Source organism: Orcinus orca, chromosome 16 (assembly GCF_937001465.1).
Source record: "Orcinus orca chromosome 16, mOrcOrc1.1, whole genome shotgun sequence".
In the NCBI taxonomy this organism is placed as follows: Eukaryota; Metazoa; Chordata; class Mammalia; order Artiodactyla; family Delphinidae; genus Orcinus; species Orcinus orca.
Genome location: NC_064574.1, coordinates 15,671,904 through 15,689,025, shown reverse-complemented (window position 1 = coordinate 15,689,025; position 17,122 = coordinate 15,671,904). Strand labels below are relative to the sequence as shown.

General features: G+C 47.3%; 2 protein-coding genes across 2 annotated transcripts; one reads left to right on the top strand and one right to left on the bottom strand.

The window, feature by feature from the left end:
- Positions 1-5,944: 5,944 nt before the first annotated feature.
- On the bottom strand, positions 5,945-11,777 carry LOC105748139 (kunitz-type protease inhibitor 3-like). The gene is made up of 2 exons (XM_033433924.2): positions 10,686-11,777; positions 5,945-9,560 (listed from the first exon to the last, which is right to left on the bottom strand). The coding sequence occupies exons 1-2, from the start codon at positions 10,790-10,792 to the stop codon at positions 9,449-9,451; spliced, it is 219 nt and encodes a 72-aa protein (XP_033289815.1). The 5' UTR covers positions 10,793-11,777; the 3' UTR covers positions 5,945-9,448.
- LOC117202509 (forkhead box protein C2-like) lies at positions 11,015-14,656 on the top strand. The gene is made up of 2 exons (XM_049699186.1): positions 11,015-11,019; positions 12,700-14,656. The coding sequence occupies exons 1-2, from the start codon at positions 11,015-11,017 to the stop codon at positions 13,343-13,345; spliced, it is 651 nt and encodes a 216-aa protein (XP_049555143.1). The 3' UTR covers positions 13,346-14,656.
- The last annotated feature ends 2,466 nt before the right edge of the window (positions 14,657-17,122 follow it).

Below are 17,122 nucleotides of genomic sequence, written 5' to 3'. Positions count from 1 at the left end.
GGAGGTGCGGGCATGGGGGTGCAGGGTGCAACGAGATCATCCAGGCGCAAAGTCTGAGATCAGCTCTGACACGATGAGCATAAACTCAGGGCTCCTCTGTGTGCGCTGGCGCTTCCCTGGGTGAATCCGCCCACCAGCCCTGTGTAGTTGTTGGTTATTCTCCCAGGGTTTTGGAAGAGAGAACTGGGGCTCAGAGAGATGCTGGAATCCTTCCAAAGTCACTGGGATTCGTTGCTGGGGGTTCTGACAACAGCAGCAGCATGTACTGTGTGCCAGACACAGGGCTGGGAGATTCACTTGTGAGATCTTCTGGATCCCCAAAACAACCCTCAAATTAGTTGATGACGTCCTGTGTTACAGACTGGGACTCCACCAAGTTACTTGCTTGGGGCCACACAGAAAGAAGGTGGCAAAGCCAGGGTCCTTCGTTGTAGCTGCTTTTAAAAAATCAAACCGTTATTTTACATAAATAATATTCACATGGATCAATATTCAAAAGGTAAAAATACACAGTGAAACATCTCTCACCCTTGACCCTCTTCCTGCACCTGCAGCCACTCAGTTGTTTTCTACAGAGGAAACGAATGCCATCAGTTTCTTGTGTCTTCTTCCCAAGAGAGAGCTCCAGCTCACTCCCTCTATCCTTTCTTCTCTCTGTAGCCCCTCTCTTTATTCCCCCCTTCTCTCCCTTCTTTCTATGCCTACTTTTTCTCTCCCTCTCCTTCTCACCTCCCCTCTTCCTCTCTATTCCTCTTCTATCATCTATCTCTCCAGGGACATGTAGATATAAAATTCTCATCTAGGGCTTCCCTGGTGGTGCAGTGGTTGAGAGTCCGCCTGCCGATGCAGGGGACACGGGTTCGTGCCCCGGTCTGGGAGGATCCCACATGCTGCAGAGCGGCTGGGCCCGAGAGCCATGGCCGCTGAGCCTGCGCGTCGGAGCCTGTGCTCTGCAGCGGTGGGGGGGCCACAGCAGTGAGAGGCCCGCATACCGCGGGGGGGAAAAAAATTCTCATCTATCCCACCTTTTTACAGAATTGTAGTACACTATACACATTGTGTTGTACTTGGCTTTTTTCACTTCGTGTATCTTGAAGATCACTCACAGCATAAAAGGTTTCTTCATTCATTTCTCTGGCCGTATAGTATTCCATTGTTGGGATGTACGAAGTTTATTTAACCACTCTTACACTGGTGACTATTTAGGTTGCTTTCAACCTTTTACAGGCTTAGATTTGAACCTGAGTCATCTGATGACACCAGAGTCCCATGCTGACTCTACTGCAGTGATTTTTCACGTTAATCCCTGAGGTGGGGTGGGGAGGGGATGCCTAGCCTTTTGGGGTGAGGAGGGGGTAAAGCAACGAAGTCATGGCAGAGACTCAGCCCCCAGGACATGGTTTATGTCCTTCCCTGCTCCTCCACCCACCGTGGAACGTGAGAGGTCAAGGCAGCTTGAGTGCGTTTGTGTGGAGACAGAAAGCTGGGGGGCTTGGTGTTTGGCCAGCCTTATGTTTCTCATCCTCCTGTGGGTCTCTGCCCCAGGCCATGAGCCAGCAAAGAACCTGGCTGTCCATCCATCCCCCTGGGGGTACGTGGGAACGCGTCTCCTGTATGAGAATGGGGGTGCTCACTGCATAAGGCTGCCTTTGGAAGTAGGTGGGTGGCAGTATCGCTTTTCTCCTAGCTTTCCCTTTTCCAATCTCTATCCCTGTCCAGGCTCCAGTCTCCCCAACCCTTCTAAGCAAAAACAAAGTGATAGGCTGGGTAGAGTCGTTAGGGACTAAATGTGTGGGTACCACCCCTTCCACTTTCTCCTTGCTTTCCCCGGCTCTGCCTTCTGAAAGAGAGCCCTGGGCAGGGCCTTGTTTAACTCAGGGATGGCAGAGGTATGCCTTTGTATGCACGCCATTATTTCTTCCATCGGCACCATGGCACAAATCGCTCTCCTCCTTTCCAGGAGCCTGTGTGTGGACGGCATCCTGATGGGCTATGTGTTCTGTAGCCAGACCACAGCCATGCTAGTTTGAGCTAGAAGGACGGCTCCCAGGGCCAGAAACTTGGTAAACTGCTGCCTTTCCGGAGCTCAGGGCAGGGTCTCTTCCTGCGCTTACTTTCTCCCACCTCTGGCAACACGCTGCTTCGCTGTTGCCTCTAAACCCCATCTCCAGTCCAGACGGCTGTGTACGGTAAAACCCTGTAGAAACAAACATCTGTTCTTCAGCAAGGTGCAGGTTGGTGATTGGAGACATAATAGGAAGTTAGTTACACATGAGGGAGCCGGAGCTTGAAAAATGAAGTTCTAAAGCCAGACCAGTAGAGGACAGCCCTGCCTGAGGAACAGCGTAAGCAGAGGTATTCCTCATTCAGGAAACCTTTTTTTGAGCACTTACTATGTGTTCTGTTCTAGGTGGTGGGGATTTGACATCAAGGAGGTGAGGGGTGTGTGTGTGTGTGCACGCGCACGTGTGGGGTGAGGGAAACAGTCACTAAATGAATGAACCAACACAGGTTTAACATGTCAGGTGGTAGAAAGATTATGGCGAACTATAAAGTTGGGTAAGAGGACTAGTGGGTCCAGGGGATGGGGTAAGAGGTAGGGGGTTGTTGCTTTGCAGAGGGTATTCAGGGTGTCATTCAAGTCATGAGCTGAGTGAAGGACATGAGCCACACGGAACCCATGGGAAGAGCTGTCCAGTCCAAGGAAGCTTCTAGGGCTAAGGACCTGAGTTCAGATGCTTGAGGATCATGGCTGGCGTGCTGAGGGCTCAGGAGCATGAAGGGAGATGCAGTCAGAGAAGTAGTGCGGGCTCAGATCATGGAGGGCCCTGTGGTCACTACAGGACTTTGCCTTTTATTCTGAGGAATTTAGGAGCCATAGGAGGGGTTTGAGCAGAGCAATGATGTCATCTGACCTATGTCTGGAAAAGATCCTTCTGGCTGTTATATTAAGAATAGACTCTGGGGGCAATGTGAAGCAGGGAGAGCAGTTAGGCTGCCCAACAGGACATAGGAGAAATGACTTTTTTTTGCCTCTTCATCTACTAATCTGTATGAGACCCCCAAACTGCCAGCCCTAATGCCCCGGGAGCTAGGGCTGCACCAGCTATGAGGGCTCCTGTGACTGCTCTGTGGTTCCATTTGTCCTGTCCATTGATGCAGCTTCCAAAAACTAACTTGTGAAATAATCATATTGCAAACACAACAAACACTCCCCTTCTTGCCCCATGATCACGTTTACCCAGTTGATCATTCTACTACAAGTTGATGGCAAAACTGTGAGGGTGAGGAAAACAGAGTGATAGCTGACAACTCGTTAGCTCTCCATTCAGTGCTGCAATCTGTTGGTGAGGGTCTGGTTTGTTTAGCCCTTAAAGATGGTACTTGGTGGGAGCTGCAGCGCCCCCCTGAGCCACAGAACAGCATAGCATTAGTAGGCCCCGCCTGCAGAGCATAGAGGTCCTAGACCCAGAAGTCTCTGCATACCCCCCACGGCTGGGATATCAACCCCAAAGAAGCCCAGGGCCCAGCCAAACCAGGTTTATTGGGGTGAGTTCATTACATAAAACGATGGGACCCTCTAGAGCTACCGAAACCCCATTATTTGCAGCCCTCAATCTTGGACAGCCCTCTGGGGATTTTTCACCAGATGAACGATCCAAAGCCTGTGGTTTATATTATGGGCTAGGGTTAGGCTTAGGACTACGGTTAGACTCTTGGCACTACCAGGGGAATAGGCAATGGAAGGCAGCCGACCTTTGCGATCAATCTGAAAACAACAGCCCCTCACTGATGGAAGGTTCGTACCTCACTCCACAGGCAGAGCTCTAAGTGGCCTGGATGGTGCCCACAGGACCCCCTTTAACCACCCTCCAGGTAGCAATATACACAGACTCTGGGGCAGAGTGCCTGGGCGGGCTGAGTGATTTGGAGCATAGAATTTTCTAGATTGGCTCACTCATGATCTCTGTTGTAGGGCCAGAGACTCTGGTTTGAAACAGCATTAACCTCTCAACATATTAATGTACAAATTAGGCAAGTTCATGCTTATCACAAGGACAGTTCTCCATTGGTCTCATCTGGTTCAGCTGTGGTACACTTGTAAGGTTTCCCTGTTATTTCTTTTCCATTTGCCTATGGGACACCATATCCCACTCTCCTAGTAGCTCTGATGTGGCTGCAGTGATTTCTCCTTGACTTTTTCCTTTTTTATGCTTGATTTATTCTTTCAACTTTTTTTTTTTTTTTTTTTTCAGCTGTACGCGGGCCTCTCACTCTTGTGGCCTCTCCCGTTGCGGAGCACAGGCTCCGGACGCACAGGCTCAGCGGCCATGGCTCACGGGCCCAGCCGCTCCGCGGCATGTGGGATCTTCCCAGACCGGGGCACAAACCCGTGTCCCCTGCATCGGCAGGTGGACTCTCAACCACTGCGCCACCAGGGAAGCCCCGACTTTTAATTTTGACATGACTTCAGACTTAAAGAAAAGTTGCAAGAATAGTGCCAAGATTTCCTGCATCCTCTTTACCCATATTCATCAAATGCTTACATTTTACCATATTTACTTTCATCTCTCTTTCCTTCATCATCCTTCATCATCTTTCTCTCTCTCCACACACACACACCACATATTATGTTTTTCTAAAGCATGTGAAAGTGTGTTGCAGACATCCTAAGTACTTCAGTGAAGTTCCTGAAACAAAGGCATTCTCTTAAATAACCATAGCACAATAATCAAATTCAGTAAATTAACATTGACACTGTGCTATTATCTAATCTACAGACAGGACCAGCTACCTAATTTATGAGGCACAGGGCTAAATGAAAATGTGGGTGCCACGTGGATGCCATGGCCTTCCCTGAAATGCCATAGGGAGTGCACATGTAATGAAACGGAGCAGGACCCTGTAGGGGCTCTTGGGCATGGAAGCCTCTCTGTGTCCCCCGTTCCTTGTTTGTAGGGGACAGACTCCAGCCTCCATGACCTTCCCTGAGACCCAAAGGGCAGGTTCAAACAGTTGCTAATCAGGGAAGGGAGGGGATGCAGAGACAAGGGAGGAGCAGCCCAGAAACAGTAGCGCAGGACTTTGCTGGTGGCGCAGTGGTTAAGAATCTACCTGCCAATGCAGGGGACACAGGTTCGAGCCCTGGTTCGGGAAGATCCCACATGCCTCGAAGCAACTAAACCTGTGCGCCACAATTACTGAGCCTGCGCTCTAGAGCCCGCGAGGCACAACTACTGAGCCCGAGTGCCACAACTACTGAAGCCCACTCGTCTAGAACCCGTGCTCTGCGACGAAGAGTAGCCCCCACTCACCACAACTAGAGAAAGCCCGCGCACAGCAATGAAGACCCAGCGCAGCCAAGAATAAATAGATAGATAGATAGATAAATAAATAAAATTTAAAACAGAAAACAAAAAAACCTGAAAAATATTGGTTGGCTAAAAAGTTCGTTCGGGTTTTCTGTTATCAGACATAATAACCCGAACGAACTTTTTCGCCAACCCAATAAATCCTGGGTCCCTCCTTTCCTCCATGGTGTAATTTCTACAAAAATAGTCAACAGGTACTTGTGGAGTATTTACTTTGTACACATCACTTTTCTTGGCTTGAGGTAGAAATGTGTAAGGCAAGATCCCAACTTTCAAGGGCCCACAAAGTATGACCATGAAAAGGTAGAAGCAGGCAGGCCCAGAATATCTCTGTGTAGTCCCTATGGAGATGTCAGGGGGTTTATAGGATGGAGAGGTAAGCTAAGACTGGGCTGCTCAGTAGAGCTGAACTTTAACGACTGCAAACTGATTAAGAATATGGGTCCTAGAGTTACACTTTGATTCAAACACCAGCTTCACTCCTTGCCGGTTTGCTATTTGGGGCCAGTAATTTATCTTCCTGACTTTCAACTTCCTCATTTGTAAGATACAGATATTAATAGAATCTTCCTCTTTAGGCTGTTGGAAATATTAAATGAGATCATGTATGTAAAGCACGTAACTTGGTTCCTGGCGTATCATAAGTGTTCCATCAGTGGCAATTATGAGAATTTTAATAGAAGGTGTTATGTATTGAAAGCTTTTCAAATGCATGTCCTCTTTGACCTAGAGGTTCCACTTCTTATCATCTATCCTCACTAAACAGTCAGAAATGCTCACACTGATGTACTTGCAACATTAATTATATTGAGAAAGCATAAATAATCTCAACATTTAATCAGAGAAGACTTGTTTAAATAAATTATGATCCAGCGATACCCAGAAAGCTCTACCCCTTTTAGAATTACGTTGCAGAATATTTAATGATATAGGAAAATCTTCACCCAATATTGTTAACTGGTAAAAGCAGGTTATAAATCTGTATTAATGTATGCTCCTAAGTTGTTCACTTCCATTACTCCCAGAAAGTTTTTTAAAGGCCTGAGGAGCTTGCTTATTTGGAAGATTTTCCTCCAGCATATGTGGATTAAGAAATTTAATGAGCTCTCAACACTATGTCAACAGTGGTATTTCCTGTGCTTCTGTAGCTTATCTGGCACCAAATGGCCTTCTGGTAGTTTCTTCTTTCTGGTAGTTTCTGTTTATCTTTTCGCCTAAGCAACTTTTATAACACAACATTTCTCAGAATCCAGATTTGGTGATGTAAGACCTCTTGGGTATTTGTACTCATAGGGACCAGGCACTATGAGCTTTCAGCTTTCACCTGTGAACAAATATCAGGGAAGAAGGAGGGAGAGGGAGAAGACACAAGAACCGAGCCTTTAAGCAGTCACTGCTGTGTGACTCTGGCCAAGCTCCTCCCTGGGGCAGTCAGACTGCTAAGGTGGCCCAGTGATCCCCACTTCCTAGGATCCATGTCCTTGTGTAGTCCCTTCCTTGAGTGTGGACTGGACCTAGTGACTTGTCTCTAATGAGCAGTGATGTAACGAAAAGTGATGGGGCGTCACTTCCAAGATTAAGACTGTGACTTCTATCTTGCCAGCACTCGTCCTGGTTCTTCCCACTGCTTGCTCTGATGAAGCCCATTGTCATGTGGTGAGCTGCCCCCAGGAGAGGCCCACTTGTCAAGGAACTGAAGGTGGCCCCTGGCCAATAGCCTTCGAGGAACTAAATCCTGCCAACAACCACGTGAGTGAGCTTGGAAGTGGATCCTTCCCCAGTTGAACCTCAGATGACAATGCAGCTTCAGCCGGTTGACAACACCTAGATTGCATCCTTGTAAAAGACCCTGATTTTGGTTACTTTTCTACCTATATCCTCTTGTGTTTCTATGAGTTTCTTTAAGATGACTGTTTTGAAATCTTTGGCAGGCAGATTGTAGATCTCCATTTCCTTGGAGCCGGTTACTGGAGCTTCATTAGTTCTTTCGGTCGTGCCAGGTTTCTCTGATTCTCTGTGATTCGTGTGGCCCTGTGTTGGTGTCTGTGCGTTTGAAGGAGCAAACTCCTCTTCCAGTCTTGAAAGACTTGTTTTGGCATGTAAGAACTTTCTACAACTTCCCCAGCCTACTAGGACTACCACCAGAATCACAGTTGTGCTGGATTGGAACCGGTTTTGAGGCTGTTGCTGGGTCTGCCATGGGGTCTGTGATTGACATGCTTGTTATCAGGGGCTCAGGTGGGCATGGATTCCATCTGGTCCCTGGGTGGGTGGGACTGCCTCTACTACCTTGTTCAGTAGGGAGGTGCTGGGACAAGGGTCTGCTTCAGGGTCCAAGGTCAGGTCCTCAGTCAGTGAGCCTATTACCAGGTGCGAGATAGGTGTGGCTCCCACCAGGTCCCTGGGAGGACCGCTGCCTGGTCACAGGATGAGTCCCTGGGTGGGCGAGACTGGCCCTGGACAGTGGCCGAGAGGGACTGGAACGAAGCCCCAGGGCTATTTCAGTTTCAACAGCCAAGATTGAGGTTTGTAGCCCTGGTTCCACAGGCACGGATGAGTGTGTCTCCTGCCAGGTCCCTAGCTGGGCTGCGCTGCTCCCTGACGGTGGCTGGAAGGGCTGGAGTGAAGTCTAGGGCCCTTTCTGTATCTCCCAAGGTACAGATGTGTCTCCCGCCAGGTCCCTGTGCCGGCAAGACTGCTCAAAATCTGTGGCTGGAAGGGGCAGGAACTCAGTCTAAGGCCTTTCAGGATCTCCGGGGGCACAGATGGGAGCGCCTTCTGCTGGGTCCCTGTGCCAGCGGGACTGTCTGGGGCCTGTGGGTGGGATGAGCTAGACCCCATTTCAGGGCACTTTCAGAATCTACAGTCTGAGCTAGTTTGGTGGGCTTACGTCCAGGGGCTCCTGGGCAGCGGCTGAGAGGGGCTGGAGGCTGTTCACAAGCCATTTCAGCACTCACTGACTTCTCCATGCCTGTTAACCTGATGCCTGGGGGAGCATGACGTATGGTCACGCATATGCGTCCCCGGGCACATGGTGCTGGGGAGAGGACCAAGCTAAATGGGGCTGTAGCCAAGTCCTCAGGGGCATGGAGCTGTTTCTGGGTCTATAGTTGGGACCATGATAGGTGAGTCAACCACCTGGGTGCGGGCCTGCCTTCTCAAATGGTTCTCCTGGGTCTTGGACTGCACTGGATTTCACAATCTCCTAGCTGGATCTCAAAGCTGCCACAAAGGCATTTTTGCCCATGGATGGATACCAAATGATTAGGCAGAGGGACATCTTATTCAGCCACCTTTCTGATGGCACTCAGGATGTTGTTTTTCAAAGGTGTTTAAAAACCATGCTTACGTTTAACCTTGTGTTATTTTACAATGATGAAAAATTGGAAGCACACATTCAACAACAGATGGTTGGCTAAGTAAATTACAGTGCTTTGTAAATAGTTTAGAATATTATATAGCCATTAACAATGACACTGAAGAATATTCACTGATCTGGGAAAACGTTTAAATGTTTATAATGAAATGCTACATAAAAATCCTGATAGAAAATACTATACAATTTACACACACACACACACACACACACATACATAGAGAGAGAGGGAGGGAGAAAGTAAATGAAGGCATATGCAGAGGAATGTTATTTTGAGATGATAATTGAATCTTATCCCTATGGATAAAATTTAATTGAATTTTTACCCGCAAAGGTCTACTTCCTTGTTCAATGTGGGCCCTTCCAATACCATGCCCCAAGTTTTCAAATTCACCCTCCCTCCTCCAAAACCTCTATCCTCCAATTCACTAAGCAGTAATTCATACTAAGTGTGAATGACTCTTAACTCTTAATTCCCCCAGTATATTTGTATGTATGTACGTATTTTAAAAATAAAGTCTTGAGATTTTAAACATGTTGGTGATAGTTGTAGAATTTCGGGCACAGAGGTGGGTGATTTAAAGAACAAGGCAGGGAGAATAAATTTGAAGTGGAGGAATGCATCTCTTGTTCACAAAAATAACTTCTATTGCCCTAGAGCAACTCTGACTCCAGGGAGGGCTGTGTTCTTACTAGAAAATCAGGTGTTCTTGCAGGCTTTCTCACATGCTTCTTTCCTCAAAAAGTTGTTGCCATTGCCATTACAACCTCCATAATAAAAAACCTCACATTCATAAGTTCTCCAGTTGTAGAATCAGCACAGGATGGAGCCTCGACAAAGGCCATTCTCCATACGAAGTTTGCATACATTTGCGGAGACAGCTTTGCCTAAAGAGACAAAGTGGTTTGAGAGAGGCCGCATCACCTTCCGCTTGTTGGTCCCATATGCTAGGGGTCTGGGATGGCCCTGACCACAAATGCGAGGCTGTCCATAATATTAGCTGAGCTGTGTATTTCTTCCCATGCAGACCACCTGGCCCACCCAGCCAGGGCCTTCTCCATCTGCACAGAAGTTGAGATTTTCACTCCTGGGAATAACCTGATGTGGTGAAAACCCGAGACTTGAGACTCCAATTCAAGTGGATACAAATCCTAGCCCTGCCACATACTACTGTGTGATGTTGTATCGACTTAACTTCTCCAAATTCCCATCTTTTCATATGTAAAATTAGGGAGCTGAACTCCACCATCTCTGAGCACAATTCCAGATCTGATTGCCTAGGATTTGATGAGTAAGGTCTCTCAGGCTTCCATCCCCTGTCTCACTGTCATTCTGGAGTAGATATCCGATAGTGAGAGGAGAACTGACTTCAATCTGAGAGCAGGGTTGAAACTTGACTCCATCATTTTCTAGCGGTGTGAGCCTGGACAAATCACCTATACCTTTGGCACTCAGTTTCCTTCACTGTAAATGGGCGTGTAATATGCACATTTTAGGCTTACTGAAGGGTGAGAGGTAACCAATGAAAAGCCTGATAAATAGAAAAGCATCAATAAACAGGAGCTGCTCTCAATCACTCCTTCCCTTCCTTCACCAAGAAGACTGAGAACAGGAATCTCATCATACTCTTTTCCGCAGTCTAAATACCTAACACAGGCCTGGCTCTGAGTTCTCAGTAAATATTTGTTAATGGGGAGAAAAAATGCCACGAGATCCTCTGAGGCAGGATTACAAGTTTCTTGAACTCTCCTTTTATGTTCCTGTTATGTGAATAGCTTTATCCTTGCAATTACTCTTCAAAGTAGATATTAGGACTGCCAACTTTACATGAAGAAACTAAGGTCAGAGAAGTGAAATGCCTTTCCTAATGTCATGCTAGAAGGTGTTGGGTCAAGAATTTCTTTGGGCTGCTGGGCCCCTGGCCCTATTCCCAGGCTATTTTTGGAGCTCCCATGTTCCATACCAACCTTGTCTTAATTCTGATCGAAGTTCTTGGCAGAAGGTGAAGAGCAGGAGAAGCGAGGGAGAGACCCAGAGCTGCATGGTGCCACCCAGCAAGTGGCCCAGCCTGGGGTTGGCATTTTAGGGAGAAATGGGACCAAGGAGGAGGAGCCTGATCCCACATCCAGCTCTTTCATCCCTAACTTCTGCTGTTCATGAGGCTGATCTACCCTTGGAACAGAATGTCCATCCAAAGCACAGCTCTGTCTTTCTCCTTTGGCCTTATCTGATCTGAATTTATCAAAGGCCACTTTACTACACTTCATGGTGTGAGCCCGTTAAACAATAATAAAACAGCAGCTACCATTTGTTGAGTGCCTCTACCTTTCCAAGCACCATTTAAAATACTCTTCATTCATTACCTCACTTGAATCCACACAGGATCCCTGCAAGGCTTAGAACCCCCATTTTGTAAGTGAGGAGAGTTTAAGCTACCTTGACCATTATCACATGGATAGTGAATTTCAGAACCAGGACTGGGACCCTTGTCTGTTCAGCTCCAATAAACTTGTGTCACTCATTCATTCAACAAACACTTACCGAGTTCCCACAGCATGCCAGGCATAGTCTTAGATGCTGCCTCCCCGGCATCTGGGGGCTCCCAAAGAATTGTGGGAACAACACACACATTACTGTGTAGAAGGAGGACCCAACTTTTTTTGGTTTAGAGAATCATTCTGTCTAGAGAATCACCCCAATCACCAGGGTCCAGCACATTCCCCACCGACCTGCTTTCTCGGATCCTCCAGAGATCCGATCTTTTGGAAGACAAAGCCAGTCTGCTTTGGTGGGATTTTAGTGAGCCTCAGGTTCAAAGTCTGAGGTTGTACTTTTGAGTTCAGGTGTTCCTGATGTGGGCAAGTCATTTAACCTCTCTGAGCCTCAGTTTTCTCATCTATAAATTGAGATTAATTATGCTGGTTTAGCATATTTCCCAGAGCTGGTGCAATTGTTCAATGAATAAACAAATGCTTCATACATTGGAAATGTGCAACAGGCATATGCCACTTGCAGGGGTGTGTGTGTGTGTGTGTGTGTGTGTGTGTGTGTGTGTGTGTGTGTGTGTGTGTGGCATGATGCCTTTTTGGAAACAGGAGTGTTAACTGGACCAGCACCACATTTGGTCTCTACACAAATGTGTTACCCATCTTTGCACATTAGTGGTAGCTCTTCCTCCTTTTTAAATTCCCTGCAGCCACGATCCTCATTCCTTGGCCACTGCTTCTCCCAACTATAGTTCACACAATGGTTGGTCAATCCTCTCATCACCTGCAGATTTTCACTTTATTTCCTTGAAGGCTCCTCCGAAGCCTGCATTTCCAGATCCCTGTGGGTACATCTCCTTTTGCACTTTGGTGGGTCTGCCAGCATTATTCCTGGTATTCTTTCCTCAGCTCTCTTAGGAGGTCAAATCAGTTCATCAGAAACCAGAATAAGAGCAGAAGGAGGCTCCCAGGAAGCACAGACTGACATTTGCCATTCAGGCAGAAGAAAGGCAGGATTGCCTATGGGTGCCCTTGGCTGAGAGCTTTGCTACAGTGCTCCCTCTTCTAGAGTGAGAACTGGCCTTTTAATACGTAATTCAGAAAAGCAGTTTTCGGGAATTCCCTGGTGGTCCAGTGGTTAGGACTCTGTGCGTTCACTGCCACGGGCCCGGGTTTGATCCCTGGTCAGGAACACAAGCAGCACGGCCCGGCCAAAAAAAAAACCCAAAAAAACAGAAAAGCAGTTTTCATCTCGGTGGGAGCAATTTTGGCCCCCTAGGGACAGTGTCTAGAGACATTTTTGAGTGACACAACTTAGGAGTGGGGGGACACCTACTGGTAGAGGCCAGGGATGTTGTTAAACATTCTGCAATGCACAGGACATCCTCACCAGAAAGAATTATCTGCCCTCAAATGTCAATAGTGCCAAGGTTAGGAAACCCTGCATAAGAGTTATGAATACAGGCCGGGCGCGCGGGCCTGGTGGTGCCGCCGCTGGCTCTGCCCTACGCCGCCGCGCCGCGCCGCGCCGCGCCGCCCGCTGCCTACGGCCGGCAGTGCGCGCAGGGCCTGGAGGCTGCGGGCGCCGGGGGCTACCAGTGCAGCGTGCGCGCCAGGAGCCTGTACACCGGGGCCGAGCGGCCGGCGCACATGGGCGTCCCCCACCACCCGCACTGGACGAGGCCCTCTCGGACCACCCGAGCGGACCCACATCGCCCCTGAGCGCCCTCAACCTCGCCGCCGGCCAGGAGGGCGCGCTCGCCGCCGCCGGCTATCACCACCAGCATCACGGCCACCACCACCCGCAGGCGCCGCCGCCGCCGCCGCCGCCGCCGGCTCCCCAGCCCCAGCCGGCGCCGCGGCCCAGGCGGCGTCCTGGTATCTGAACCACAGCGGGGACCTGAACCAGCTCTCCGGCCACACGTTCGCAGCCCAGCAGCAGACTTTCCCTAACGTCAGGGAGATGTTCAACTCCCACCGGCTGGGGATTGAGAACTCGACGCTCGGCAAACTCCAGGTGAGCAGCAACGCGAGCTGTCCGCTGCCCTGCAGATCTACGCCTTCTCTCTACCGCCACGCAGCTCCATATTCCTATGACTGCACGAAATAGTCAGCTGCCCCGGCCCTCCTCTGCCCTGGCCCGCTCCGGCTTCGCTTAGCAGACGCGCCCCTCTCAAACAGGCTGCAGAGACGCAAAAAGAACCCAAAGTTGCCCACCGCTTTTTCCGCAGACCCGGGAGCAGAGAGAGCGCGCGCGCCAGCCTCAGCCCTCCGCGAAGCGGCAGGTGACTTTAATTCGCCGCCTCGTTTCTGAGATCCCAAGAGGCCCCAGTACAGGGACGCGGCCCAACGAAATGAATAATGATTTTAAAATCCCCCTCCCCTTCCAGGATGGCTGTGCTCACTGCTCCACTCGGGGTTTCAAAAATTATAACTTATGGACCAAATCCCGTAGCGACCCAGTAATGACTCTCTGTAGAGACCCCCATAGACCTCTGGGGGTCTCTAGAGATTATGTATGAGCTGTGTGTAATTTTAAATTTCTCTAACCGTGCTGTACAAATGTGTGGATTTGTAATCAGGCTATTTTTTTGTTGTTTTTCAGAGCCATTAATACAATATTTAAAGTTGAGTTCACTGGATCATTCCTCATCTTGCCCGACCATTTCTAACTGCCAAAGTGAAAATTCAAGAAACCCATGCGGGTCCCCCGTACAATTATGAGATATAATTCTTCTCCCAGTTGTAGGTCTTTTACAAAACAAGAAAATAATTTATTTTTTGTTGGTGGTGGTGGATAAAGAAGTCAAGTATCTGACACTTTTTATTTACAAAGTGTGATGGTGTTGTATAGTAGATTCCTCCCCCAGCATTCCTAAAAGAAAAAAAAAAACCCACTAAAAATTTAACTTGACCTGTGTTTGTCTTATGTGGTCTTAATTGTTGTACTTGCCTTAAAATAAACCCATGTTGTTTTTCTGCCCCCCACAAAAGAAGGAGTTATGAATATAAACACTTTTTAATTATAAAAATATTTCCAACATTGGCAGCATGATACGAACTCCACAAAGTGAGAGCGGTGCTTAATGAGGTGTGCCTGCACTTACTTGGCTGAACAAGCCTTGTGCGAGGCACTGGCCTTTCCCAAGCAGGCACTCTGTACCAGGTTGCCCTGGGAGATCTCTGGCTGTGACTCAGTAACTTGGCCCTTCCTCGGGTGATTTGGGCATCATGCTTACCGTAATTCCAGAAGATGGAGGGCTAGTGTAAGATTTATTAAAAACACATTAGAGAAGCTAGCAGGAAGCTCTTGCTAGTTATCTAGTACTTATACTCATCAAAGGAGTCTTACTAATCTTCAATTTAAAAAAAATTTAAAAATTAATTGATTACTTCTGATGACATAGTAAATGCTTATATTAACTTCCTATCATTTCATTGATTTATTGATTTATTTTGAATAAATATTTGGTAGTATCTGTCTCTAATATAAAAAAGGAGTCTTACAAACTCTATGCCAACTGTGTGTATGTGTGTGTGTATGTGCGTGTGTAAATAATTAAATTACTTTTGACTGAGACCTGATTATTTTGGGTAGTGTAGGGACAGGGGAAGTAAATAAGGGTGGAATTTTGAAAAAGTAAAGTCTCCCCATTCAGATTATAACCTCCATATTATGTTTATCTTTTCTAGAAGGTGGAAGGAAACTAACATCACTTGAGTACCAGCTATATGTCAGGGAATTTTCTGCCTTGACTCATTACATTCTTAAGAAAAGTCCTTGGGATAGATATTGTTATCATCCCAACATAATAAACAAAACAGAAACGGGGACTTAGAGAGAAGACTCGCTTGTACATATAACAAATACGTTTACCAAAAACACACATATACCAGGAGAGTTTATTTCTATTTTCACCTTATGTTCAAAATAAATGACCAGAGGATATTTTTATCCTTTTTAGCAGAGGATAATTTTTAGTATTTTTGGCCAAAGAGCTTGAATATAAATAGGGTCTTCAGAGAAGTGGAGAAAATATCTCTAGAACTCAGAAATATCAGAATTGATAAATATGCAGGTAAATATAAAAGTGCGGGGGGCTTCCCTGGTGGCTCAGTGGTTGAGAATCCACCTGCCAATGCAGGGGACACGGGTTCGAGCCCTGGTCCGGGAAGATCCCACATGCCATGGAGCAACTAAGCCCGTGCGCCACAACTACAGAGCCTGTGCTCTAGAGCCCGTGAGCCACAACTACTGAGCCCACGTGCCACAACTACTGAAGCCTGCGTGCCTAGAGCCTGTGCTCCACAACGAGAGAAGCCACCGCAATGAGAAGCCCGCGCGCAGTAACGAAGACCCAACACAAATAAAAGTAAATTAAAAAAAAAAAAAAGTGTGTATGTGCTCTTAATTTCTTTAAAAAGGATAAGATTGTTTAAGGCGATAGTTATAACACTGTATTGTTAGGTTTAAAACATACATAAATGTAAGATATATTGCAAAAGCACAAAAGATGGGAGCAGGAAATGGAGCTATACTGGTACAAAATTGCTATATTTTACTGGAATTAGGTCAATAGATACACATCCAATTCTATCTCCCACCCCAAGCCAAGGATCTCTAAGATTTCTCTGCCACCCCAGACACAACTCTATGAGTTCCTTTCTTCCTCTACCAGACTCCATTTCCAGAAAGAATAAAGCCCAAAAGTGAACAGGCATTGAGCTCATGGAAAATTGATGGTCTCTCTGGGGTATGAAAAGTGATGGAGGGGAGTGTCCTCTCTGAGGGACAGAGATCCTTGGCAGGGTAGTGGTAGAATGATACAGGTATAATGGTTTAACAAAGGCTTGGGTCAGAGAAACGCAAGTTAAATCCCAGTCTGGCCAATTATGAACTAAATCAACTTGGGCATGTCTCATAACTTCCCTGGGTCATGGTTTCCTCATCTGTGAAAAAGGCAAAACAATAAAATCTGAGCCATAGAGTTTTTGTGAAGATCACACAAGATGATTTATGTAATGTGCACAGCATACTGCCTGGTATGTAAGAGACGTTTCATAAACAGAAAAGATTAGTATTAGAACAAACAGTGCAAAATGCAGGCCTTGCTTCATGATGTCAACTACTCGGATGCAAACCTTATAGGGTTACAGCTCCCAGCAAAAGCGTCAACCTGGAGCTGCGGCAATTTCTTATGTTTCATGGAGAATTTCAGCTCATGTTTCCCACAGCATGTTGTAAGTATCAGGGTTGGACCTGGACTTTCCCAGACAAGTTTTCCCCAGTTTTCTTTCTCCAGCCTCTCTAGGGACTCAAATATTCCCACAAGGTCTTTTGTCATTGATGGCCCCCTCCTGCACAGTTCCCCTCCTGGGGCTATGTCCTCACTCCCTGGGGCAGGGTGTGGTCCAGGGTGAGTTCTGCAACACAGAACAGCATGAGGAGGCAGGGTCATGGCCCAAGGGCGAGCACAGGACACTCAGATCTGAGCTTTTGCCAGGGAAAAGTGTCTGCCAGACTCCGGGTCGACAGCGCCCCAGGCAAGGAGTCAAGCTGAGCCCTTCACACTGTGTGGCCTTGGTCAGCTCACTCTACATCTCTGAGACCATCAGCTTCCTCACGGAAAAGATGAAGAGGACATCCATACCTCGGGTTTTGTGAGGATTACATGAGGTCACGTGGAATGGAAGAACTTGGTCATTGCAAAGATTCTGCAAAAGGTAGAAGTTGCCAGCAACTCACTCTTTCTGGGTTCCAGATTTTTCCTCTTTAAAAAAAGGGGGATTATCTTTATTATTTTATCAATATTACAAGAAAGGTGAGCAAAATGGACTCTTCTGTAACTCTGCCACCAAAAGGAAGCTACTCTTCATATCTTGGTAG

What these genes read in the sequence shown, in the direction of transcription:
- LOC105748139 (XM_033433924.2), bottom strand. Translation starts at nt 10,792, where the DNA reads ATGCAGCTCTGGGTCTCTCCCTCGCTTCTCCTGCTCTTCACCTTCTGC. An exon ending in ACATGGGAGCTCCAAAAATA is followed by an intron (nt 9,561 to 10,685) that starts GCCTGGGAATAG and finishes CCTGTGCTGATT; the next exon opens with CTACAACTGGAGAACTTATG.